The sequence below is a fragment of the Macadamia integrifolia genome, chromosome 12 (assembly GCF_013358625.1).
Source record: "Macadamia integrifolia cultivar HAES 741 chromosome 12, SCU_Mint_v3, whole genome shotgun sequence".
Taxonomy (NCBI): Eukaryota; Viridiplantae; Streptophyta; class Magnoliopsida; order Proteales; family Proteaceae; genus Macadamia; species Macadamia integrifolia.
Genome location: NC_056568.1, coordinates 17,045,028 through 17,068,350, shown reverse-complemented (window position 1 = coordinate 17,068,350; position 23,323 = coordinate 17,045,028). Strand labels below are relative to the sequence as shown.

At 40.2% G+C, this 23,323-nt stretch overlaps 1 protein-coding gene and 1 pseudogene across 1 annotated transcript; both read right to left on the bottom strand.

Annotated features, from left to right (window-relative positions):
* Window positions 1–4,251: 4,251 nt before the first annotated feature.
* LOC122057333 (putative receptor protein kinase ZmPK1) lies at window positions 4,252–6,930 on the bottom strand. The gene has a single exon (XM_042619385.1). The coding sequence runs from the start codon at window positions 6,887–6,889 to the stop codon at window positions 4,439–4,441; it is 2,451 nt and encodes an 816-aa protein (XP_042475319.1). The 5' UTR covers window positions 6,890–6,930; the 3' UTR covers window positions 4,252–4,438.
* Window positions 6,931–11,535: 4,605 nt separating this feature from the next.
* LOC122057510 lies at window positions 11,536–14,174 on the bottom strand (annotated as a pseudogene).
* Between the last annotated feature and the right edge of the window lie 9,149 nt (window positions 14,175–23,323).

The window sequence follows — 23,323 nt, the reverse complement described above, 5'->3', positions numbered from 1 at the left end:
CTTCGGACACTATTTTTCATGGAGCGGGAGAGAGAATGACACAAGTCTAGACAGCCCATTGGCTTGCCCATAGAACTTTCCCTTCCAATTATTATTATCATATATATAACAAGGGAAAGCAGTAGCAACTACTCATTTTTTGTAACTGCTATATTTTATTGTAGATAGCAGTCTCCCAACCTATTTTGAGTAAAAAAGTGATGCGCAAGAAAATTGCTTTCAACGTATGAGACAACCCATTCGAACAAGTAAGCTTGAAGACAATGGTTTCTGGACAAAGGGCTTTAACGCAACCGTAAAAGGTTTGAGATTTAGATATTTAACGCAACCTAAGTGCAAGTGGGTGGTGGCCAACCAACTTTTTTTTTTTTTTATTGCTGTGTTGAGGAAGCTAATAGCTAGATTCAGATAGGAACTGCAAAAATTATTGAAATATACTTGCATTGGGTTCATATTCATCGATGCAAGTGATTGCGAGGGGCAGAAGCAGATGGGTCGTTAATCAGAAACCAGATTGAAAGCTGATGAATTGGGGCCGTAGCCATGAACGAAAATGGACACAAAAAAAAAAAAAAATTGACAAAAAGAGAGAGAGAGAGGACACAAAAGCACCAAGTGCTTTATTCTCCAGCCACTGACTTTCCTTTGTCCTTTTGTAAATCTTTCTTCAGTTTTTGGGTTTTTTAATTATTCTTAAAAGAATTTGACTCCCGTATAAATTTTGGGTTGGAGAGTAGAGGGTTGGGTTTTGTAAAAATATGTTTCACCAGACTTCTAGAAATTCAAACATTGAGAAATCCTGATTTTTTTTATAACTTGATAAATCAATAAATTGTAAATTTATCATTTCAGTTTCCAGTTCCAACTTGATCGATCCATAAAAAAACAAATCATCTAAAAAAAGTTGAAACCTTCTGAACGACCCTTTTTACGCCCGGCCAAGTACCACTTTAAGGCTACTTATTTAGCCTAGTCTTGTTTAGAAAAATAATTTAAGAATGTAAATTGGAAGCAAAAAAGAAGTTAACACATCAATTACTTAATTCGTATTTGAATAGTGAATTCGTTATCTAAATTTGATCTAACATCTTATGGATATTTCATATGAGCATAAGTATATGCAAAAGAGAGGGTAGACATCGGTTGCTTCATGGAAATAGCCTCTTCGCAAAGCGAGGTTATGATTGGGTATATTATGGCCCTCCCTAGATCACTTTTACGCCCTTTTTATTTGTATTTACTAAGGATTCGAATGTCCAAATTGGAATCCGATAATATATGATTAAAAATTTTAATATAAAAATAGAACAAAATAATAAATAATTATTTCTACTTTATAAGAAAATATATAAATAAGGGAGAGATAAGGGAGAGGGTTGGGCATCTTGTTAACTCTCTTGGTGCTAGTGGCTAAACCAATGGGGGTTTGGGATGGATGGGGCATTAGGGTAATTTCCAAAGACAAATGAAAAAGAGTGACACAGGTTGGGTGCCCCAACAATATGCCCAACCTTTTTCCTATAAATAAATATAAAACATATAATATATATGAAACATAAGTTTTTAAAGAATCATTTTTTTTTAAATAATTATATAGACATGGAGTTTCCAATGGGCAAGTTTAATAAAAGATAGATGTTTCCAATGGGCAAGCTTTTGATTTTCTGCCCACCCCCACCCCCACCCCCAAAAAAAAGAGTAAGGTCACAAATATTGAAATTGGCTTTATCAAAACACATAATCGATCAATAGTGATTATAATTGACCAATGATGCTAATCACCTTGGATCTAGATCCTCTCCAGCGGTTGTGCTTCCCAAAGAAGCATCTAGTGGTTGGGAGGACCAGGGAACGCACCCCAATATATGGTTGGGTCCTCCCAACCACCGGATGCTTCTCCAGGCAGCCCAGCCGTTGGAGTGGATCCCTATGGAATCACCTCTTAGGAGAAATTGCATTGGAGCTTCTCCACCCAAGGAACAAACTTGAGTTGACCATAAGGGAGTCGTGATACCCAAGAATACAGAAAGTGTACCAAAAATCGCCTAGGAGATTGGTGAGGTGTCCCTATCAAGAATACAGCAAGTACCAGAGGGTTTGAGATATCAGTGATTGCATGCAAACTTTAGTCCCACATCGTCTAGAGGGAGATTGCCGGGCTAGTTGATAACCTCTAGCCTCTTTAACAAGGTACAATGCATTTTAAATTATTGAGGCACATGGGCTAAAGAGGACAATATTGTGCCCAAGTTAATAAGGTCAGGGCATTACAGATAGTATCAGAGCTGACCCCAACAACGTGTGGAGCCACAGCGAGGACGTTGTGCTCAAAAAGAGGAAGAATGTGACACCCAAGAATACCACACAAGTATCAAGGATTGGGAGATCGGTGAGTGTGGACAAAAGTTAGTCCCACATAGCCTAGGAGGATGTTGTTGAGCTAGATTGATAACATCTAGTCTCCTTAACATGACATAACGCATTTTAAAGCCTTAAGGCACATGGGCTAAAGAGGACAATATTGTACCAAGGTTAATGGGGCCGGAACATTACAGGAGTAACATAGTGTCCATTTGGAAGCATCACCATTATCCCCACCTAAGAGTACTAGTACCAATTACTAGTACACTTAGGGAGGTGGTTGTAGCACAATGGTGGAGGTTAGCCGGTGTCTTTGGTGTAAATCCAAGGAGCTCGAGTGATTGACTCTCCAACTCCCCACCCCTGGAACACAATCCCCCTCTAGGCAAGGATGTGAATTTGAAACCGAAACTGAAACCAATTATCAAAATTGAAGTGAACCGTTTACATCGAAATCGTAAAACTGTTTATTAAATGGTTTGGTTGGTTTTCAAATCGAAACTGTGATTTAGTTTTGGTTTAAAATTTTGAATTGTTGGTAAATCGTTTAAATAAACCGTTATACCGAGTAACAAATATCTAGTAAGTTTAGTTTTACATATATTTCAATAACAAAAAAATTAATTTTAAATTAAACAACTATTAAAAAAAAGCATATAACAAAAAATAATTCAATTCAATATTACAATTTATTAGAAAACATAAGAAAACTATTTAAAACAGTTTAAACTGAAACCGTTTATTAATGGTTTCGGTTTTAATATATGACACCATCTATTAAATGATTCGATTTTTGGTTTTACCCAAAATAACTAGAAAAAATTACATGATTATCCACTTTTTGAGTTTCTTTATACAAAATTATCTATCCAAAATCGGGTTTATTATTACAAAACTACCCACTCAAAGTTTTAGTTAATAAAAATACCAAAAATCGGGTTTGAGTTTACGAAGTTGCTCAAAATGGTGACTCTCCTTCATCTTCCACACACAATCAGATATTTTTGTTAACTGCAACTTTTAGTGGGTGGTTTTGTAAATCTAAATCTGATTTTTGAATATTTTTATTAATTGAAACATTGAGTGTGTAGTTTTGTAACCATAAACCTGATTTTGGGTATTTTTGTTATTTGAAATTTTGGATTGGCAATTTTGTAAAGAGAAATCCAAAAATGAGTAATCATGTAATTTTCCCAAAAATCTTGCACTAAACCGAATCAAACCATCTACCCCGGAACCGATTAACACCCTTACCTATAGGCCACCATTGGGTGGGCCCACCAAGTTTGGTTTCTCTATCTGCGTGGGGTGCTCCCTCATGTGAAATAGAATCTTCAGCTCAACTGAATCTACTATAAATAAGGGAGATTTGATTTCATAAGTGCTGAAGGTGCTTGGTCCAACGGTAAAGGTACAAATGTTTCAACTTGGTGGTCAAGGGTAGAAACAACCTCACGACAATCTTGGGATAAGGCTGCATAATTCTCGCCTCCCACCCCCACCTCGCACATGTAGGAGCCTCGTGCATTGGCTACGCCATTTTTTTCATTTCATAGGTGCACCCCTGTGTGGGTAGAGAATCTAGACTCGGGGCCCACCTTGGCAAAAAAAAAAAAAAAAAAATCAAAATGCCATGGTAATATGCAAATGGATGCACAATAGCTAATTGAGTTCCAACAAATACTTAGATTCTACTGCGCCGAGAGGAGCCCGCAAATGTGAATAGGTGATGGCTCTCTTCCAAGTAAGAAATTGGCATAATGGCTGAAACACATGACAATGATCTATCTTCTCAGTTGGTTTGTATAAATGGTAATGTCATATTTAACACTAAGATCGCGATGAACTGCAGTGTTAAATAGGGGGTAAGAAAATAAAATTATTTAAAAATTTGTGATCTTGGAGTTTCTGTTTTTATTTATTCACAAAGCAAAACATTAGAAATTTTCGGCTTGAGATGGAACATCATAGCTTTGCACCCTTCAGAAATGGTTGGGGCGGGGGGGGCGGGGGGGGAATAAAAAAGGGGGAAGAAAAAGGGAAACACATATATCAACTATTTATTACATTATGTTTGCTATATATGGCCTTCTGGTTCATCTTCACACTCGAATAGAGCCTTAACTACAGCATCCATGGTTGGTCTTTTGCTTCTATCCTCATCTAGACAAGAGATCCCTATCTCAACCACTGTTGCTGCTTGGTTCCTGTTGAATTGCCCTTTCAATCTTGGGTCCACAGCATCTTCAATCCACAAATCATCTCCATTTTGAATCTTCCTTCTCACTTCTCTCATAAATCTTGTGAGCATTGCCTCTTGCTCCTCATCACCATCCACCAAGGCCCAACTTGTAAGTCGAATCCCCTTTACAATCTCTAGAAGTACAACTCCGTAACTATAAACATCTACCTTTGCAGTGATGGGAAGGTTCAGTGCCCACTCTGGAGCCATGTACCCCTTGGTTCCCCGGATCCTAGAGAACTCGGAACCGGAACTACCTCTTTGGGACAATTTTGCAAGTCCAAAATCTGCAATCTTGGGTTCAAAATCACGGTCCAGTAGTATGTTTTCAGGCTTCACATCACAGTGGATAATCCACTCCAGACACTCATGGTGAAGGTATGCCAAACCTTTGGCAGCCCCTAAAGCAATCTTAAACCTCTCCTTCCATCCCAGCAAAGTATATCCATCACAATTGTGATAACCACTGCTATTGACATTGGAGAACAAATGCTTATCCAGTGACCCATTCTCCACATACTCATACACCAAGAGTCTATGGACCTTTTCTGAACAGAACCCCCACATTCTCACTAGGTTCATGTGGTTAATTCTCCCAAATGTGCTCACTTCAGCCCAAAACTCTTCTTCCCCTTGAATTACACCTCCTAGTCTCTTCACTGCCACTACCCTGTTGTCACCCAAAACTCCTTTGTAAACAGCCCCAGAACCTCCCCTTCCCAATTCTTCTTTGAACTTATTGGTTGACCTCCTCAGCTCTCTGTAAGTAAACTTCCTGAATTGGTTAGATATTGCTTGGTATCCATCCTCTACTGATGTTGGCATTCCATTTCCCCTAAAAATAAACCACCAACCCAAAGTGATGAACAAAATTTCTATTGCACCAAGGATCGAAACGAATGCATATAGATACACCCATTTTGTCTTTCCACCCTGCATTGCATATGTAATAGAAGATGAGGACTTTTGGATTTTGGAAGATCCACAAATGGCATCAGATCCATCGAAGAAAAACTCTTCTGAGGTTTTCAAAGTTTCAGGCAGTTTCAAATATATGCTACCTGGGAAGTTTGGAGAGTTGTACCCGTTGAAGAGTGCACTTTTCATAAAACATTTTGCTTCCCCTGTCAACCTATATCCAAAAGCCTGACAAGAGCAATTATTTGAGCAGAGATCCCTGCAAGCTTCAAACGATTTGTCTTGCAGAGTATCAAGGTCAAATCCATAGAAATCCACTTGTGGTAGCTTAACAAACCTTACCTTTCGGTTTGGGTCACAATTCTGATGATCAAACTTAGGTTTGCAACCTTGATTCCAGTCCTGCTGGTCACTCATTTCATAACCAGGAGGACATGAACACTTGGGTTCCGGTGTATAGACACAAATCCCATTTCTTCCACACAACCCATGGACATAGCACATCTGTTGGAGAGCTTCCCAGGTGATGTTCCACAACCCATTTGATTCATTCAAGCTATAGAGTCTCAGATTACCATCATAGTCCATGGTGAGTCTCCTTCTAATCCCAAAACCCAAATCAGAAGCAGAAAATGTCATTCTATCACTGGATGTAAATCTACCCATCTCATCAAGAATGGCAATTCTGCTACTATTGTAACTTGTTCTGCCATTCTGAAACACACTTAAATCAACATTGGGCCAATAAATGCTAGAAATCTCCGGTCCATCATAAATAAGCCTCAAAACATTGTCATTGTCAAAAAAGAAATTATAATATCCCGAAGAATACATACCTTCACCCTGAGCAGAAACGAGTTTCTTGATTTGGGAGAAGGTTTGCAAAGGGAGAAGCGTATCAGTGGGAGAATCAAAGCTTTGCCAGAGGATTATACCTTTTGGGTCTCTTAGGACAAGATTTCCAGTGTTGAGGAGCTCCGCTTTTTGGGCGTTGGTTACAGTATCGTTGGAAGACCAAACTATTGAGCCATCGAGATCGGCGAGAACCATGATTCCATCTTTCCGAAGTGAAAATGTAGAGCGACGACCATTCACAGGCTTGTCTCGATTGGCCATCCATAATACGGTTCTGTTCAACGAATTGGTAAACCAGATTGAGAAACAGAAAGCATTTGAACCGACTTCGTAAAACCCAGCTGTGAAGGATTTATCTGGAGAAGTGAGAAGATCTGATTGATCTTCAACAGACAGAGAAGAGCCTCTATCCAGAAAGTTTTGGGTTGCTGCAGACGTGAAAGAAGAGAGGAAGGAGGCGAGAATGAAGAGAAGAATAAAAGATAAGGATGGAAAGAAAGAAGGGCGTCTCATGCTTGCAGAGAGGAGAGGAGGTTTGTGGTTTGAACTTTCAACTTCGAACTTCATTTTCTATCAAAAAATATATATATATATATATATGAGTATCAGGGTATCTTTTTCCAACTTGGCCAATATTTCCTTATAGATAACTTGATGGCACAATTGGAAAACAAAGCAAAAGGTGCGATCAGCTGTGGTACTCCCGGGTAAAATAGTGGGACCCATGGTTTCAAGTATGGGTCCTGTATAGGTTGTATCGGATTAGTATCAACTCAGATCGATCTCAATCCTTGATCGATCCAGAATGATTATCTGTATTGATTCAAGAGTAAAATAGTAAAAACTTAATATTTTTTAAGAAAGTAAAATTGACCATACCCATCAATTCGATTTGGAATCGAATCGGTATTGACAGATATTGATATTGATACCGTCCCCTAAATCATTGGTGGGACCATAGTTTGAGGTATCGATCTTGAATCGTTTATATCAAATGGTTTGTGTTAGTATCATTAACCTTCGATCTTGATACTTAGCTGATATCATATCGATTAAACAGTAGATTGTAGGTAAAACTATAGAAAAAAGAACTAATTCTATCCATATTAGTATTGTATCAATTTTTACGATACCCGTTACCTTCTATAACATTCACCACTAAATCCACGGTGAGATCGTGACTTACAGAAGAGTGGGATAATGACGACTCTCTTTTTAGGAGCAGATTTTAGTCTATTGTGTTTGTGGCCCAGCTTTTTGTATCACATAATAGGTCTACTTGGCGGCTGAAATTAATACAGGTCTATGAAGGTCCCCATTTTTTATTTTTTTTAATAAAGAAAAATATACAAATATTGCCAAAGATAGATAGTTGATACATTACATCAGCATTATAAATTGACAGTTTCCTAATCATAGCCTCTATGGTCATCTCCTTAAAAATCAGGATAAATTTATTGTTAGTTTTTAGACAAAAATTAGGGTAAGTCACAAAATACTCCATTTTCTAAATGAAGAGGTCCAAGAGTCTAAGGCCAAGATAGTAAATAAAAATCGATGGTTCTTGCCAAAAAAAAAAACCCTTTAACTCCTTCTTCATCGCTTTAGATGATTTTCACCTTTCATACCTTCTCTCATGCCTTCTTTATCCAAGGCCAAGAGTATAATGGTCTCTATTTACGTATCACTGGTAAATGGTGCCTCTCTACTTGTTCAATTGAAGTAGGTTAAGTGGCTAAATAAAAATTTGAATCTTCTCCAACACGGGGTGAGAGAGAGAATTCTCACTAGTACCTCTCCAAAACCTCCCATGTTTAGGAGGATCCTTGTCCGACAAAATAAGAAGCATACCAATAATAGAATATCTTTTTTTTTTTCTAAATAATATCAATAAATATCAAGAAAGTGAATTGAATATATGAATACTAGAATATTTATATATATAATATCAAGAAAATGAATTGAATATATAATTAAATTTAAATATAAAATTTGTTAAGTGGTCAATCTAACCCATATGTTAGTATCCAATGGCAAAATTATGTATCACCATATAACCTATACATAGAATATTGATGAGGCAATAAAAAATTTTGGCTATTTTTCTTTCCTCATGTAAACAGAAGACTAGAAGTCTACCAAAAAAACAAAATAAGGTTAGCAGACTTACCATGGGTTTTCCCAAGCCCAATTGTCTATATAGTTCAAAATATCTACACGGAACCTCACTTTCGTTTTTCGTAGAACACATGAAATATAAACAATGAGCACTCAAAGCGACATTTTGTCAACGATACCTAAGGTGCACACATCATGTGTCAATTAAAGTCTTACTAAATTTGGTATCAATCGTCTATTATAGGAGTCAAGGAGTCAATGGTCAAGAGTCAAGCCATATTTTTTTTAAAGCCCAAGGCATTAAATTTTTTTTTTTGGGTGAAAACATTAAATTTGAATTGAAGAATTGAATATGTAATGCACATTTGCACATGTTTAGGAATTCATACTTAATTCTGTTGATGTAAGATCTTGAATATATTATTCATTAAATCCAATTTAAAATACTACAACAACAACAAACCAAAACCTTTTTCCAACTTAATAAGGTCGGTTATATAGATCTAAACATATTAATAATGGGACATGACAAATGAAATATGAAAAACGAGAAGTGAAAGATGAAAGATGAAGAATGAAAGTAACAAAATAAGAGAAAAAGGACACAACCCAACAAGATAGGAGGATTTCACTTAAATAAGGTCAGTGACATTGATCTTTGCTCTTCAATAGGATCTATTTGAGGTCATACTTCGTATGGGGCCTAAACTGCACATGTTATTCGTCACAACTTCTCCTATGGTTATTTTAGGCCTGCCTCTAGCTTTTGTAGCTCCGTCAATCTGAATCCTATAATCCTCTTTACTGGGGCATCGCTAGGTTTCCATTGAACTTGACCATATCACTTTAAATGGCTTTCTTGAAGCCTGTCATTGATTGGAGCAACTCCCAACTCTACTCTAATATGCGTTGGAGCATCCCCACCCAAGGAACAAACTTGAGTTGAAGCCACCATAAGGGAGCTGTGATACCCAATAATAAGGAAATTGTATCAAAACTACCTAGGAGATTGGTGAGGATATGCAAACTTTAGTCCCCACATCGCCTAGGGGGAGGTTGTTGGGTTAGTTGATAACTTCTAGCTTCTTTAACATGGCATAACACATTTTAAAGCCTTGAGGCTTATGGGCTAAAGAGAACAATATTGTGCTAAAATTAATAGGATCCAATCATTACATATAGTATCAGAGCATACCCCAACAGTGTATGGGGCCACAGAGAGGACGTTATGCCCAAAGGAGAGAAGAATGTAACACCAAAGAATATGACAAGTGTATTGAACCCGCTTGCGAGATCAGTGCACTTGGGGAGGCTCTTGTAGCACAATGGTTGAGGCCAACCAGTGTCTTTCTGTAAATCCAAAGAGGTCGAGTGATTGACTCTCCAACCCCCCACCACCCCTGGCACCTAATCCCCCTCCAGGTAAAGATGTGAATTTGACACCAAAATTGAAATTGTTTATCGAAATTGAACCGAAGCATTTACACCGAAATCGTGAAGCCATTTATTAAGTTTGGTTTTGGAATTAAAATTGAAACCGTGATTCAATTTTGTTTTTAATTTTAAACTGTTGGTAAATCATTAAACTGATTAACATATGCCTAGTAAGTTTAAGTCAATGTTAAGTTTACATACATTTCAATATTATTTTTTTATTTATTTTTTATTTTTTTACATTAAACAACTATTAAAAATAAGTAAATATAACAATAAATAATTCAATTCAATGTTACAATTTACATCTATTTCACTAAAACTTTTAAAAATAAAGAAATTATTTGGATAAAAAATTAGAACATAATAAAACTGTTTAAAGCGAAACTATTTATAAATGGTTTTGGTTTTAATATATAAAACCATTTATTACATGATTCAGTTGTGGTTTTACCTACAAAATCTTGCACCGAACCGAATCAAACTATCTATACCAGAACCGATTAACACCCTTACCTCCAGGCCATCATTTGGTGGCCCACCGAGTTTGTTTTCTCTATCCCGTGGGGTGCCTCCCCACATGGGGGAGCACCTATGAAAGAGAATCTTCACCTCAATTGAATCTGCTGTAAATAAGGGAGATTTCGTTTCATAGGTGCTTAAGGCGCGCTTGGTCCAACAGTAAAGGTATGAATGTTGCGCTGACCTTACACATGCAGGAGCCTCATGCATTAGCGACACCTTTTTTTTTTTTTTTCAATTCATATGTGCTCCCCCATGTGGGTAGAGAATCCTGACTTGGGCCCACCATAAAAAATAAAAATTCAACCCACATAAAAAATAGAAGAAAAAAGCAATGGCAGTAGTATTGAATGCCATAGTAATATGCAGATGGATGCACAATAAATTATCAAGTTCCAACATATACTTAGGCTGCCTTTGGTAACGTTCGAAAAAAAAGTTTCTAGAGTTTTAAATGGAATAAAACATTTGGTGCATTTATAGAGGGAGCGTTTCGTTTTTTGGGAACAAAAAGTGAAAAAAAAAAAGGGTAAAAACGAGAATTGACGGAATGAGAAAAGGCTGTTCCATCGTTCTAGTTTTCTTTAAAAAAAAAAAAAAAGGCATTTTAACACAGAAACTGAAATTTCCGTTTCTGACATGAAACGTTACCAAATGCAGCCTTAGATTCTACTACGCTGAGAGGAGTCCACAAATGTGAATAGGTGATGGCTCTCCTCCGTGTGAAAAATTGGCATGATGGCTGAACCACGTGACAATGATCTGTCCTCTTCTCAGTTAGTAATTAGTAAGTATCAATGGTAATGTCATATTTCCAATAACTTCTTCTCACACTGAGAACACGATGAACTGCAGTGTTAAATAGGGGGTAAGAAAATAAAAATATTTAAAACTATTTCTCAGACACCTGATAGGATCTTCACCGATGCAAGCATTACAAACTCTGTGATCTTAGAGTTCTGTTTTTATTTATTCACAAAGCAAAACGTTAGAAATTTTCGGCATGGTATGGAACACCATAGCATTCCACGCTTCACAAAAGGTGGTGGTTTTTTTTTTTTTTTTTGAGGTTTGTGGGGGATGAAAGAAAAAGGGAAACACATATATCAACTATTTATTACATTATGTTTGCTATATATGGCCTTCTGGTTCATCTTCGCACTCAAGTAGAGCCTGAACTACAGCATCCATGGTTGGTCTTTTGCTTCTATCCTCTTCTAGACAAGAGATCCCTATCTCAACCATTGTTGCTGCTTGGTTCCTGTTGAATTGCCCTTTCAATCTTGGGTCCACAACATCTTCAATCCACAAATCATCTCCATTTTGAATCTTCCTTCTCACTTCTCTCATAAATCTTGTGAGCATTGCCTCTTGTTCCTTATCACCATCCACCAGGGCCCAACTTGAAAGTCGAATCCCCTTTACAATCTCTAGAAGTACAACTCCGTAACCATAAACATCTACCTTTACAGTGATGGAAGGTTCGGTGTCCACTCTGGAGCCATATATCCCTTGGTTCCTCGGATCTTAGAGAACTCAGAACCGGAACTACCTCTTAGGGACAATCTTGCAAGTCCAAAATCTGCAATATTGGGCTCAAAATCACGGTCCAGTAGTATGTTTTCAGGCTTCACATCACAGTGGATAACCCACTCTAAACACTCATGGTGAAGGTATGCCAAACTTTGGGCAGCCCCAAAAGCAATCTTAAACCTCTCCTTCCATCCCAGCAAAGTATATCCATTACTATTGTGATAACCACTGCTATTGACATTGGAGAACAAATGCTTATCCGGTGATCCATTCTCCACATACTCATACACCAAGACTCTATGGACCTTTTCTGAACAGAACCCCCACATTCTCACTAGGTTCATGTGGTTGATTCTCCCAAATATGCTCACTTCAGCCCAAAACTCTTCTTCCCCTTGAATTACATCTCCTAGTTTCTTCACTGCCACTACCCTGTTGTCACCCAGAACTCCTTTGTAAACAGCCCCAGAACCTCCCCTTCCCAATTCTTCTTTGAAATTCTTGGTTGCCCTCCTCAGCTCTTCGTAAGTAAACTTCCTAAATTGGTTAGATAATGCTAGGTATCCATCCTCTATTGATGTTGGCATTCCATTTCCCCTAAAAATAAACCACCAACCCAAAGTGATGAACAAAATTTCTATTGCACCAAGGATTGAAACAAATGAATATAGATACACCCACTTCGTCCTTCCACCCTGCATTATTTTAGAAGATTAACAAGTGGCATCAGATCCATTGAAGAAAAAATCTTCTGAGGTTTTCAAAGTTTCGGGCAGTTTCAAACATATGCTACCTCGGAAGTTTGGAGAGTTGTACCCATTGAAGAGTGCACTTTTTATGAGACATGCTGCTTCCCCTGTCAACCTATGTCCAAAAGCCTGACAAAAGCAATTGTTGGAGCAGAGATCCCTGCAAGCTTCAAATGATTTGCCTTGCAGAGTATCAAGGTCAAATCCACAGAAATCCACTTGTGGAAGCTCCACAAACCTTACCTTTTGGTTTGGGTCACAATTCTGATAATCAAACTTAGGTTTGCAACCTTGATTCCAGTCCTGCTGTACACTCATTTCATAGCCAGGAGGACATGAACACTTGGGTTCCGGTGTATAGACACAAATCCCATTTCTGCCACACAACCCATGGACATTGCACATCTGTTGGAGAGCTTCCCAGGTGATGTTCCACAACCCATTTGATTCATTCAGGCTATAGAGTCTCAGATTACCATCATAGTCCATGATGAGTCTCCTTCTAATCCCAAAACCCAAATCAGAAATAGAAAATGTCATTCTATCACTCGATGTAAATCTACCCAACTCATCAAGAATGGCAATTCTGCTACTATTGTAACTTGTTCTGCCATTCTGAAACACACTTAAATCAACATTGGGCCAATAAATGCTAGAAATCTCCGGTCCATCATAAATAAGCCTCAAAACATTGTCATTGTCAAAAAAGAAATTATAATATCCCGAAGAATACATACCTTCTTCCTGAGCAGAGACGAGTTTCTCGATTTGGGAGAAGGGTTGCAAAGGGAGAAGCGTATCAGTGGGAGAATCAAAGCTTTGCCAGAGGATTATACCTTTTGGGTCTCTTAGGACGAGATTTCCAGTGTTGAGGAGCTCCGCTTTTTGGGCGTTGGTTACAGTGTCGTTGGAAGACCAAACTATTGAGCCATCGAGATCGGCGAGGACCATGATTCCATCTTTGCGAAGTGAAAATCTAGAGCGATGACCATTCACAGGCTTGTCTCGATTGGCCATCCATACTACGGTTCTGTTCAACGAATTGGTAAACCAGATTGAGAAACAGAAAGCATTTGAACCGACTTCGTAAAACCCAGCGGTGAAAGATTTGTCTGCAGAAGTGAGAAGGTCTGATTGATCTTCGACAGACAGAGAAAAGCCTCTATACAGAGTTTTGGGTTGCTGAAGACGTGAAAGAAGAGAGGAAGGAGGTGAGAATGAAGAGAAGAAGAAAAGGTAAAGATGGAAAGATAGGAGAAGGGTGTCTCATGCTTGCAGAGAGGAGAGGAGGTTTGTGGTTTGAACTTTGAGCTCAAGGATGGAATTTCAGCATAGGTCAGTTGGCATTGGCAACCCAAAGTACCCAACAAGTCAACAACCTCACCCTCGTAAAGGGCTTTCATTTTTTACCCAAAAAAAAAAAAAAGCAAGAAGCTATCCTTTTTTACGTTCGCTGTATCAGGATAGTTAGCGTCCCACTCAAAGTCAACCTCTAGAGCCATACTCATACTCAACAGCCTCTCCTACATTGTAGGCATTTTCAGTGAGCACAAACTCTAGAGACTACTTGCAGTCCAATACTACCTCATGAGACAGCAGAGTTGGTTGGAATAGGATCCCACATGTGATCATAGAGTTTGTCTATAACTCAAGAACTGTAATCTCTATATAAGAGCAACATTGTACACTCATTAAAGTTAATGCCAATAGACTATTTCAACATGGTATCACGAGCTGCATAAAGCTCCACCGAGCACCTTTCTCATCCCCACGTTTTTCCTCCCTTTCTCTTATTACACCCCACTACCTCTCCAATAACCCACGCCTCCCCATCTTCCTCTCTTGCAAAAAAAAAAAAAAAAAATCCTAAAGGGACCAACGTCCCTTTCACCATTCCCACTTCCCTTTTCTTTCCCAACAACCCACATTCTCTCCCTCTTCCCTTTCAAAAAAAAAAAAAAAGAAACCCCAACCCACGTTTCTCCCCTTTTCCCCTCACATACCTTTTTTTATACTCCAATCCCTAATGACCGAACCACCTCCTCCCTCTTCTACCATGGCCGAACCATCCCCACCTCCCACATCCCTATCTAGTGCTCATCATATGATATCTCTAAAGCTCACATCTAAGAACTATGTTTATTGGCGCACACAGGTCGTACCCTATCTCACTGGCCAACGCCTCTTCGACTATGTCACAGGTGACAATCGTTGCCCTCAAGACCCTATCAAAGCCAAGGCATGGCGTGAATAAGATGCTTTTATTATGAGCCTTCTCATCGCCTCTCTCTCTGAAGAGGCCTTTTCATTAGCAGTCGGACGGACCACTAGCAAAGAGATCTGGAATGCACTCCATGCTGCATTCAGTTCTCCGTCTACAACCAGGATTCTGTCTCTCAACGTCTCCCTTCAAAATCTGGTTCACAAACCAGATGAGACCATTACTCAGTTTCTCCATCGAGCCAAGCATCTCTCCGATGAGCTAGCAGCTGCAGGGAAGCCCCTCCCATCGGAAGACTTTAACATCCACATCTTTCGGGCCCTACGCCCTGACTATCAAGCCCTTGCCTCCATTATGATGGCACAAAAGGAGCCCATCTCCTACACCGACATGCATGGTCTCCTTATGAGTCACGAGAACCTTCTCCACTCACGCCTTCCCATTGTTGATCCTGCCATCGATGCATCAGCCCATGTCACTCACCAAGGTCATGGCCCTCCTTCCACTGGTGGTCGTGGTACAAGCTCCTCCTGAGGCCGCGGTCGTGGTCGTGGCCGTGCTAGTGGATTTGGTCGCTCTAATGCATTCGCTCACAATCCATGCACAATCTGTGGATGCACTAATCATCAGACAGACACTTGCTACTACCGCCCACAGGACCTACCAGAGCAGCCATTCTACCTACCCCTCCCCGTCCCTACAATAGACCACCACCTCAACCCAACGCCTATCATACTACACCCTTCCCTATCCCTCAACCCCCTACCATCGCACCTCCACCCCATCACCCCACACCTCCACAAGAGACCATGCTTACTGTGTCCAGTGAAGAGGGTTTGAGCAACAGGGAACAGTTGAACGTCGTAATAGGCACATTGTTGAAATTGGGATTACCCTACTATCCCATGTCGCTGTTCCCTAGGCTTACTGGGATTATGCCTTTGAAACCCCAGTCTTTCTCATCAATCGCATGCCCTCCTCTATCACAGGTAACAAATCCCCCCATCAGTTAGTTACAGGAAATTCTCCGGACTACTCTTTTCTAAAAATCTTTGGATGCCTTTGTTATCCATGGCTCCGTCCTTACAATCATCACAAGGTTGAACCCCGTTCTACCTCATGTGTTTTCTTAGGATATAGCCCTTCCCATCATGGTTATCGTTGTATGGATCTCATCACCCATCGTATCTACATATCTCGCCATGTCAGATTTGACGAATCTACCTTCCCATTTCACACTACACCACCATCCTCATCAATCCAACCCCCTCCTACTACCCCTCCCCCGTGGGGCATTGCACCTAACATACCTACCCCTCAACCTCACCCTAGCCCTCTGCCTACCCTCCCAAATCCACCATCCCTCTCCCTGCCACCCCAGAACCGCCCCTACCCGAACCACCCTCTCCCATATCCCCTCCTTTCTCACCTCACCTAACCCTAACCGGCCCTAACCCTGACTCCTCTACCACCCCACCCCGTCGCACCAGAACCCTACACGATCTCTATGCTGACCCCCTGACCCTCTCACCACCACCTCACCTGACACAGCCGAACCTACATGCTTCTCCCAGGCCCACAAGATTCCTCATTGGCGTTCTGCTATGTCTGATGAATTTAATGCTTTATTAAGTAATGGTACTTGGTCTCTTGTGCCTTACAGGGAAATTATGAATCTGGTTGGTTGCAAGTGGGTGTACCGCATCAAACGGAAGGAAGATGGCTCCCTTGAGCGCTATAAGGCCCGTTTAGTTGCTAAAGGATTTCATTAACAACCTGGTCTTGACTATCATGAGACCTTTAGGCCTGTCATCAAACCTACTACCATACGAACGGTCCTCTCCTTGGCCATATCTAACGGATGGGTTGTTCGTCAGCTTGATGTTCAGAATGCATTCTTGCATGGTATTCTATCTGAGGAAGTCTACATGGCTCAAACCCAGGGTTTTGAAGATGCCCTGCGCCCTAATCATGTCTGTCGCCTCCACAAGTCCCTCTATGGGCTCAAACAGGCTCCTAGGGCTTGGTTTCATAGGTTAACTGAGTCCCTCACTCGCTCCGGTTTTCGGTCATCCCAAACCGATACATCACTGTTTATCTACATGCAGGGCTCTATTGTCACATATGTCCTTGTCTACGTCGATGACATCTTGGTTATAGGGAACCAACCAACTCATGTTTAGACTCTCCTTCATCAGCTTGCTTCAGAATTCTCTAACAAGGATCTTGGTCGTCTCAGCTTTTTTCTTGGTATTGAAGCCCTATATCGGTCTGATGGTGTCCTCCTCTCTCAACACCGGTACATCACTGATCTCCTCCAGAGGGCTGGCATGACTGACTATAAGCCCGTCACTACTCCCATGGCCACCACCTTTGCAGCATCTTCCACAGGGGGTGTTCTTCTTTCGGACCCCACCAGATATCGCTCCATTGTCAGTGCTCTCCAATACATCACCCTCACCAGGCCTGATGTGGCTTATTCAGTGAACCGTGCCTACCAGTTTACGCATGCCCCCACCGAAGACCATTGGACACTAGTCAAACGAATTCTACGCTATCTCCAAGGAACCAAGGATCATGGGTTGTTCATCTCCAACTCTAGTTCCCTCCAATTACAAGCATTCTCTGATGCTGACTGGGCTGGTGACAGTATGGATCGTAAATCCACAGGAGGCTATGCCATCTATATGGGTTCTAATTTGATCTCCTGGGCCTCTAAGAAGCAGAAGACAGTTGCACGCTCCTCCACCGAGTCTGAGTACAAAGCAGTGGCTGATGCCTGCGCCGAACTCACTTGGCTTCGTTCTCTCTTTGAGGAATTAGGGATCCCTGTTTCCATTGTACCCATTCTTTGGTGTGACAATATTGGGGCCACTTACCTTTCGGTCAATCCGGTCTTTCATGCTCGTACCAAGCATGTTGAAATTGACTTCCACTTTGTTCGTGATAAAGTCGCCTCCAAGGAACTTCAAGTGCAGTTCATTTCAACCCATGACCAGATAGCCGATATCCTTACCAAAGCTCTCAGCTCTACACGGTTCTCCTTTCTACGGGACAAGCTGCGGATTCGATCATTCAAATCCCCACCTTGAGGGGGTGTATCAGGGCAATTAGCGTCCCACTCGAACTCAACCTCTAGAGTCATCCTCATACTCAACAACCTCTCCTACATTGTAGGCATTTTCAGTGAGCACAAACTCTAGAGACTACCTCATGAGATAGCAGAGTTGGAATAGGATCACACATGTGATCATAGAGTTTGTCTATAACTCAATAATTGTAACTACCTCATGAGATAGCAGAGTTGGAATAGGATCCCACATGTGATCATAGAGTTTGTCTATAACTCAATAATTGTAATCTCTATATAAGAGCACCATTGTACACTCATTAATAAAAAGGCCAATAGACTATTTCAACACTCCTCAGCCCTCCATTGCCATTCATATATATATGGTTTATTAGGTAAGTTCATGGTGCCAAAATGGGGGTCGGTAATGATCTCATGTTAGCCATTTTGTGTGGCTCCCACATGTGATGTTGATTTTATGTTGAAAATAACATATGCTTAGTTATTTACTTTATTATTTGGACCTTTGGGGCGTAAGCACAAATTTTGGGAAAACGACATCTCTAAAGTTTTACATTTTGGTACTCAAAATATCTCAAGTGGGATCCTTACCAAAGGCTGTACATTTACTTGTGTAATGTGGAAAGGTAATGCGATAATTCTAACTATAGGTACCTTGAAGGGAAATTTACTATCACTCCCCTACATTTGTTCTATATTTACTAAAACTCTTCAATCTTTTATTTTTTTTCTAATACTCTCCTACTTTTTAGACTTTTACATCTTTCTCCTCTGCTCTTTTTAAATACCCAAATTAACCCTCCTTGCACTTGTAACCTATTAAACTTTTTACAAATTGATTGTGAATGAAAATCAATACTTTATATGGGTCCCATTCCTCCATTAGAGGATGGAGATTTCCTATAAATTTAAATCTCTTTTCGTTGTCCTTACCAAAAAAAATAAAAAATCTTTTTTCACTGTGGAATGATTAAGTGGTCAATATCGGTATTGGTTGAGAACGATACAGATCCAATACTTTTATCAACATTTTTTATAATTTTTCTAATCCCTAAAACCATTTGTCGCAATACTAACGGAGAATGTAACATTAAAATTGATAATGATCCAAATTAGTATTGGTTGAGACCGATATCAATTCAATACCGATAAAAAATAAATAAATTACTAAACTCGTGATGATGGATGAGACAAAAGAAAAAAATAACAAATAAACAATAACCTTGATGAAGGATGATACAAAAAAAGAATAATAAATAAACAATAACTATGATGATGGATCAAAAAAAAAAAAAAAAAACTAATAAATAAATAATATCTTTAAGTGACTCAATACTAATTCATTAAAAAAAAAATAGAAAAATAATGTATGAAAGCCAAGGAGGAGTTGAGTTAACAAAGCAACATTTAAACCAAGTAATAATAGAAGGACAGTCGATTGGTTGTTTACTTAGATTAGTAAAAGCATGTTTTGAACAAAAAAATTTAAGAAAATTTAATATGTTACAAGTGATTTATACTTTAATTAAATCAATGGAATTGATCTCTCTATTCTATACATAAAATAACATCGTTGCTCTCCCATGCATGGTTCTAAAACTTGGATCAGATTGGGTCGGTCTATATGGCCAATCCTCGATCCTACTCAATTTGATATCGATCCACTAAAAAGGCACAAAGCTAAAATGATAATAAAAATGATTTTTATTGAAAAGTAGAGGTAAATCTATCAGATATGGTCCGATCCAAGGTTATCTCGATCCATATCTGCCTCGACCAATCGTGAGTTTGAAACCTTACTCCCATGTGAGAAACCAATCTCATTGATGCGCTCCTCCATACCGAGAAGCTTCTCTCTTAAATCATGTATTCTCCCATATATGTTTGACCATCCTTTGCCACTTGGAAAATTCTTCGTGTTAAAGCTTGACAACTGATAAGGGAATCATGGAATCTACTAACTTTCCTTCTCATATGTCTTGCCATGTGGTGGTGATCGTGAATGTGTTCAAACTAGATAAAGTTGGGAATGAGTTTCTAGCTTAGTTGTTCGACTCTCCCTGCACAAAAGAACACACACAAGAGAGTGAGTGTTGGGCTGATCTGAAAGGGGACTCTAAAATGCCCAAGTCAGATTTCTATACAAATAGATAATCTAATAAGAATGGAAACGTTTTGATCCCTTGGAAAAGGGTTTACTTGGGTATTTATAGCTGGCCATGGTGGTCATGGAGTGAGAGTCCCGCTTTGGTAGCTTCCTAGTGCAGGTAAGAGTCCAAATATGGCAAGAGTCGTAGTAGGAAAGTGAATATGGGGGGATGTCCATAGTAATGTAAATTCAATGTATAAACCATATCTCAGGGGATAGGGCGAGATGTCCTTCTTTCTAGGGAAGATTCGATATCCCTTCGAGAATCCTTTCCAGACTGGGATATGTCCGCTCCTTGCTCATAAATAACGTGTCAGACCTAGATGGCATGCAAATGCTTATTTTGGTGAGGAAAACCGTAGGCCTCCTATGCTGAGCGACCTAGATCAAGTGGCCTGATTGCTGAGCTACCTCGAATGATGGACCTTACATGCTGCTTGCGTTTTGGCTAGTGAAGCCTTAGGTCCATCTTCAGTCATGCACCTAGTGCCGTCGAGCTTGTTTAGTTTTTTTGATTACCGTGTACTAGACATCCGTGTTGACATCCTCATACCAGTGTTTGGCCACCCATTCGATAGTTGAGGTTCCTTTAGTAGAGTAGGTCGGTCATTTTTCTCCCGATCAAGGCGTCAAACCGAATAGTTGACCCGATATGGTCCAGACCATTTGTCTAGGCTTGTATTAATGCCTTTCATGTTTTTGGCTTATTACCCCATCGCCCTGGGCAGTACACCTTTGATGGTAGCAAATTTTTGCCATAACAATATCCATAATCATTCCCATACTATAAACTTACATAATCTTAAAATCAAAGCATATAGGATAGTCTATTTGAAATTCCAAGCCATGATTTAGAGAGCTCTTTTGAGTGAACACTATTCTCACCTACTCCTAAAAATGGGAAAATTATAAAATCTCAAAATATAGGTTTCATTTTTTTTCACACCAAAGGGGTCTCCACGTCCTGCACAGGGACACATGCATTAGAGAGTGAGTGTTAGGCTAATCTGATGGGGGACTCTCCGATGCCGAAGTTAGACCTCTTTGCAAATACATAATTCCAGTAAGAATGAAAAAAAGATGAATCCTCTTGAAAGAGGTTTACTTGGGTATTTATAGCTAAAGATGGCGGGCAATTGAGTGAGAGTCCCGCTTTGGTAGCTTTCTAGTGTTAATAGGAGTTTGAATATAGCAATATTTGAAATAAGAAAGTGAATATGGAGAACTTCCCAACTATGGAAATTCCATGTACTGGCCATATCCTAGGGGATATGGCGAGATATCCTTCCTTCTAGGGAAGATTTGATATTCCGTGAGTCTCCTTTTTGGATTAGGACACGCTCAGATCTTGTTACTCACATGCCAGTCCCTGTAAGTCCTTTTAGGTGTATCTTAATGAGGAAACCCGTTGGAAACTTAAATCGATCAACCGAAGTCGAGTGGTCTAATTACCGAGCTACTTATCCCAAGGGACAAGTTGTACATGCCACTTTTGGCTCAGCTAGTGAATACTTAGGACCTGTTGTTCGGTCAAGGAACTAATGCAATTAGGCTTAAGTGGTTCAAATAGCTGAGCAGCAGAACATTCATGTAATGCCCTCCCTATGTTGGTGCTTGCTTAGCCGTTTGGTTGTCAAAGTCTCTTTAGTAAAGTTAGTCGACTAGTATGCTTCTCATATGGGCTTCTAACTTAGACTGGATAGACTACCTTGTAGGGCCCAGGCCATTCATCTGGTCATGTATGTTCAGGGCCTGCTTCATGCTCGGCCTGCCCGCTTGGTTCACTCTGCATGCCCTCGACGATTGCATGTTTTTGCCATAACAGATTCCAATCCCCCAACTCCTACCAAGCTACTTGTAAAGGGTGGGAGTGTTTGGGTCATCTCATAGTCAAGGACATGGCTCTCTTCCTATCGTGGCTGAGCGCGAGGCCTGGTTGGAAGGGTAACCACCTCAAAGGCTCGACCTTTCACGTTTTGAAACTCTCTCCCATACATTAATGTGCCGCAGCCTTTTTAGGAGGTGTGTTGATGCGGTGGCAGCTTTTCATGCTTGGAAAGATGCCCCTCTTGATGGTTGAAGAATAGGGAGGTGCCATGTCAGCCTTCTTACCACTAATCTTGTGCCAAGGGGATGGAACCGGTATGATCTGTTTGTTTGGTTCACATTTTTCTCATTAGGAACATCTCATGACGTGTCCCTCCATTAATGCCCCCCACTCATGCTTTTGGAGGACTAATATATTAGACTTCTTCATTGTCTATCTTCTTCATGCTCATCTTTTTCCTTACACTCAAGAATCCTCTCTTCTAGTACCTCCTTCCCTGTAATCGGTACACCCTGGGATTACTCCGTTCTCTCTTTAGGACCGTCACTGCTGTCATCGTGGTTTCTCGCTTTCCAAACTTCATTCTTTTACCAGTAAGCAATCTTCTAATTTTCTCTATTTCATTTCCCATTCTAGTCTCTACTTTTCTTCGTTAATGGCTTCCACCCGAATCTTGGAGCAGAGATTACAGTGATCTTCGATGCCAATAGAGCTACATTCGCACCCTCTATCCCTATTATGCCAGACATCACTCAAGAGGGTGACTCTTTTCCTTCAGTTACATTGACTTTGGTGACCATACTCTCTTCAGGGGTTGGTCCCAACATCACCGTGCCTGGCGTCCAAAGGGGCATCGAACCTGCCTTTATTTTCATGAGCATTAGGCTCGAGGCCTTGAACTTCCATAGCCATCTGAAGGTAGAGGACTTGGTCAATATTAGGTCTAAGTTCAACATCCCCAAACCATCACTCTCCGAGCGCACGCCTTTAATGAGTTTTCATGTACACCGGCTAATGGCAATGTCTGTTTGTTTCAGATGGCCTTCGGTTTCCTATATATCGTTTGGTGACAGAGGTGTTTCAATACGTCGGCATCTGTCCATCCCAACTCCTGCCGGACAGTTGGCAGATCTTAATAGGGCTTTGTGTTCTTGTTAACGAGATGGACCAAGTGATGTCCCTCAACCTCTTCTTATCCTGTTTCACTTGAGCTCGTAGGGCGATCATCATAGTTGGTATACACTAAGTCAACAATGTAAGACCAAGATCATGGAGGGGAACCCTTTTTCTGTCAACGGATGG

What these genes read in the sequence shown, in the direction of transcription:
- LOC122057333 (XM_042619385.1), bottom strand. Translation starts at nt 6,889, where the DNA reads ATGAGACGCCCTTCTTTCTTTCCATCCTTATCTTTTATTCTTCTCTTC.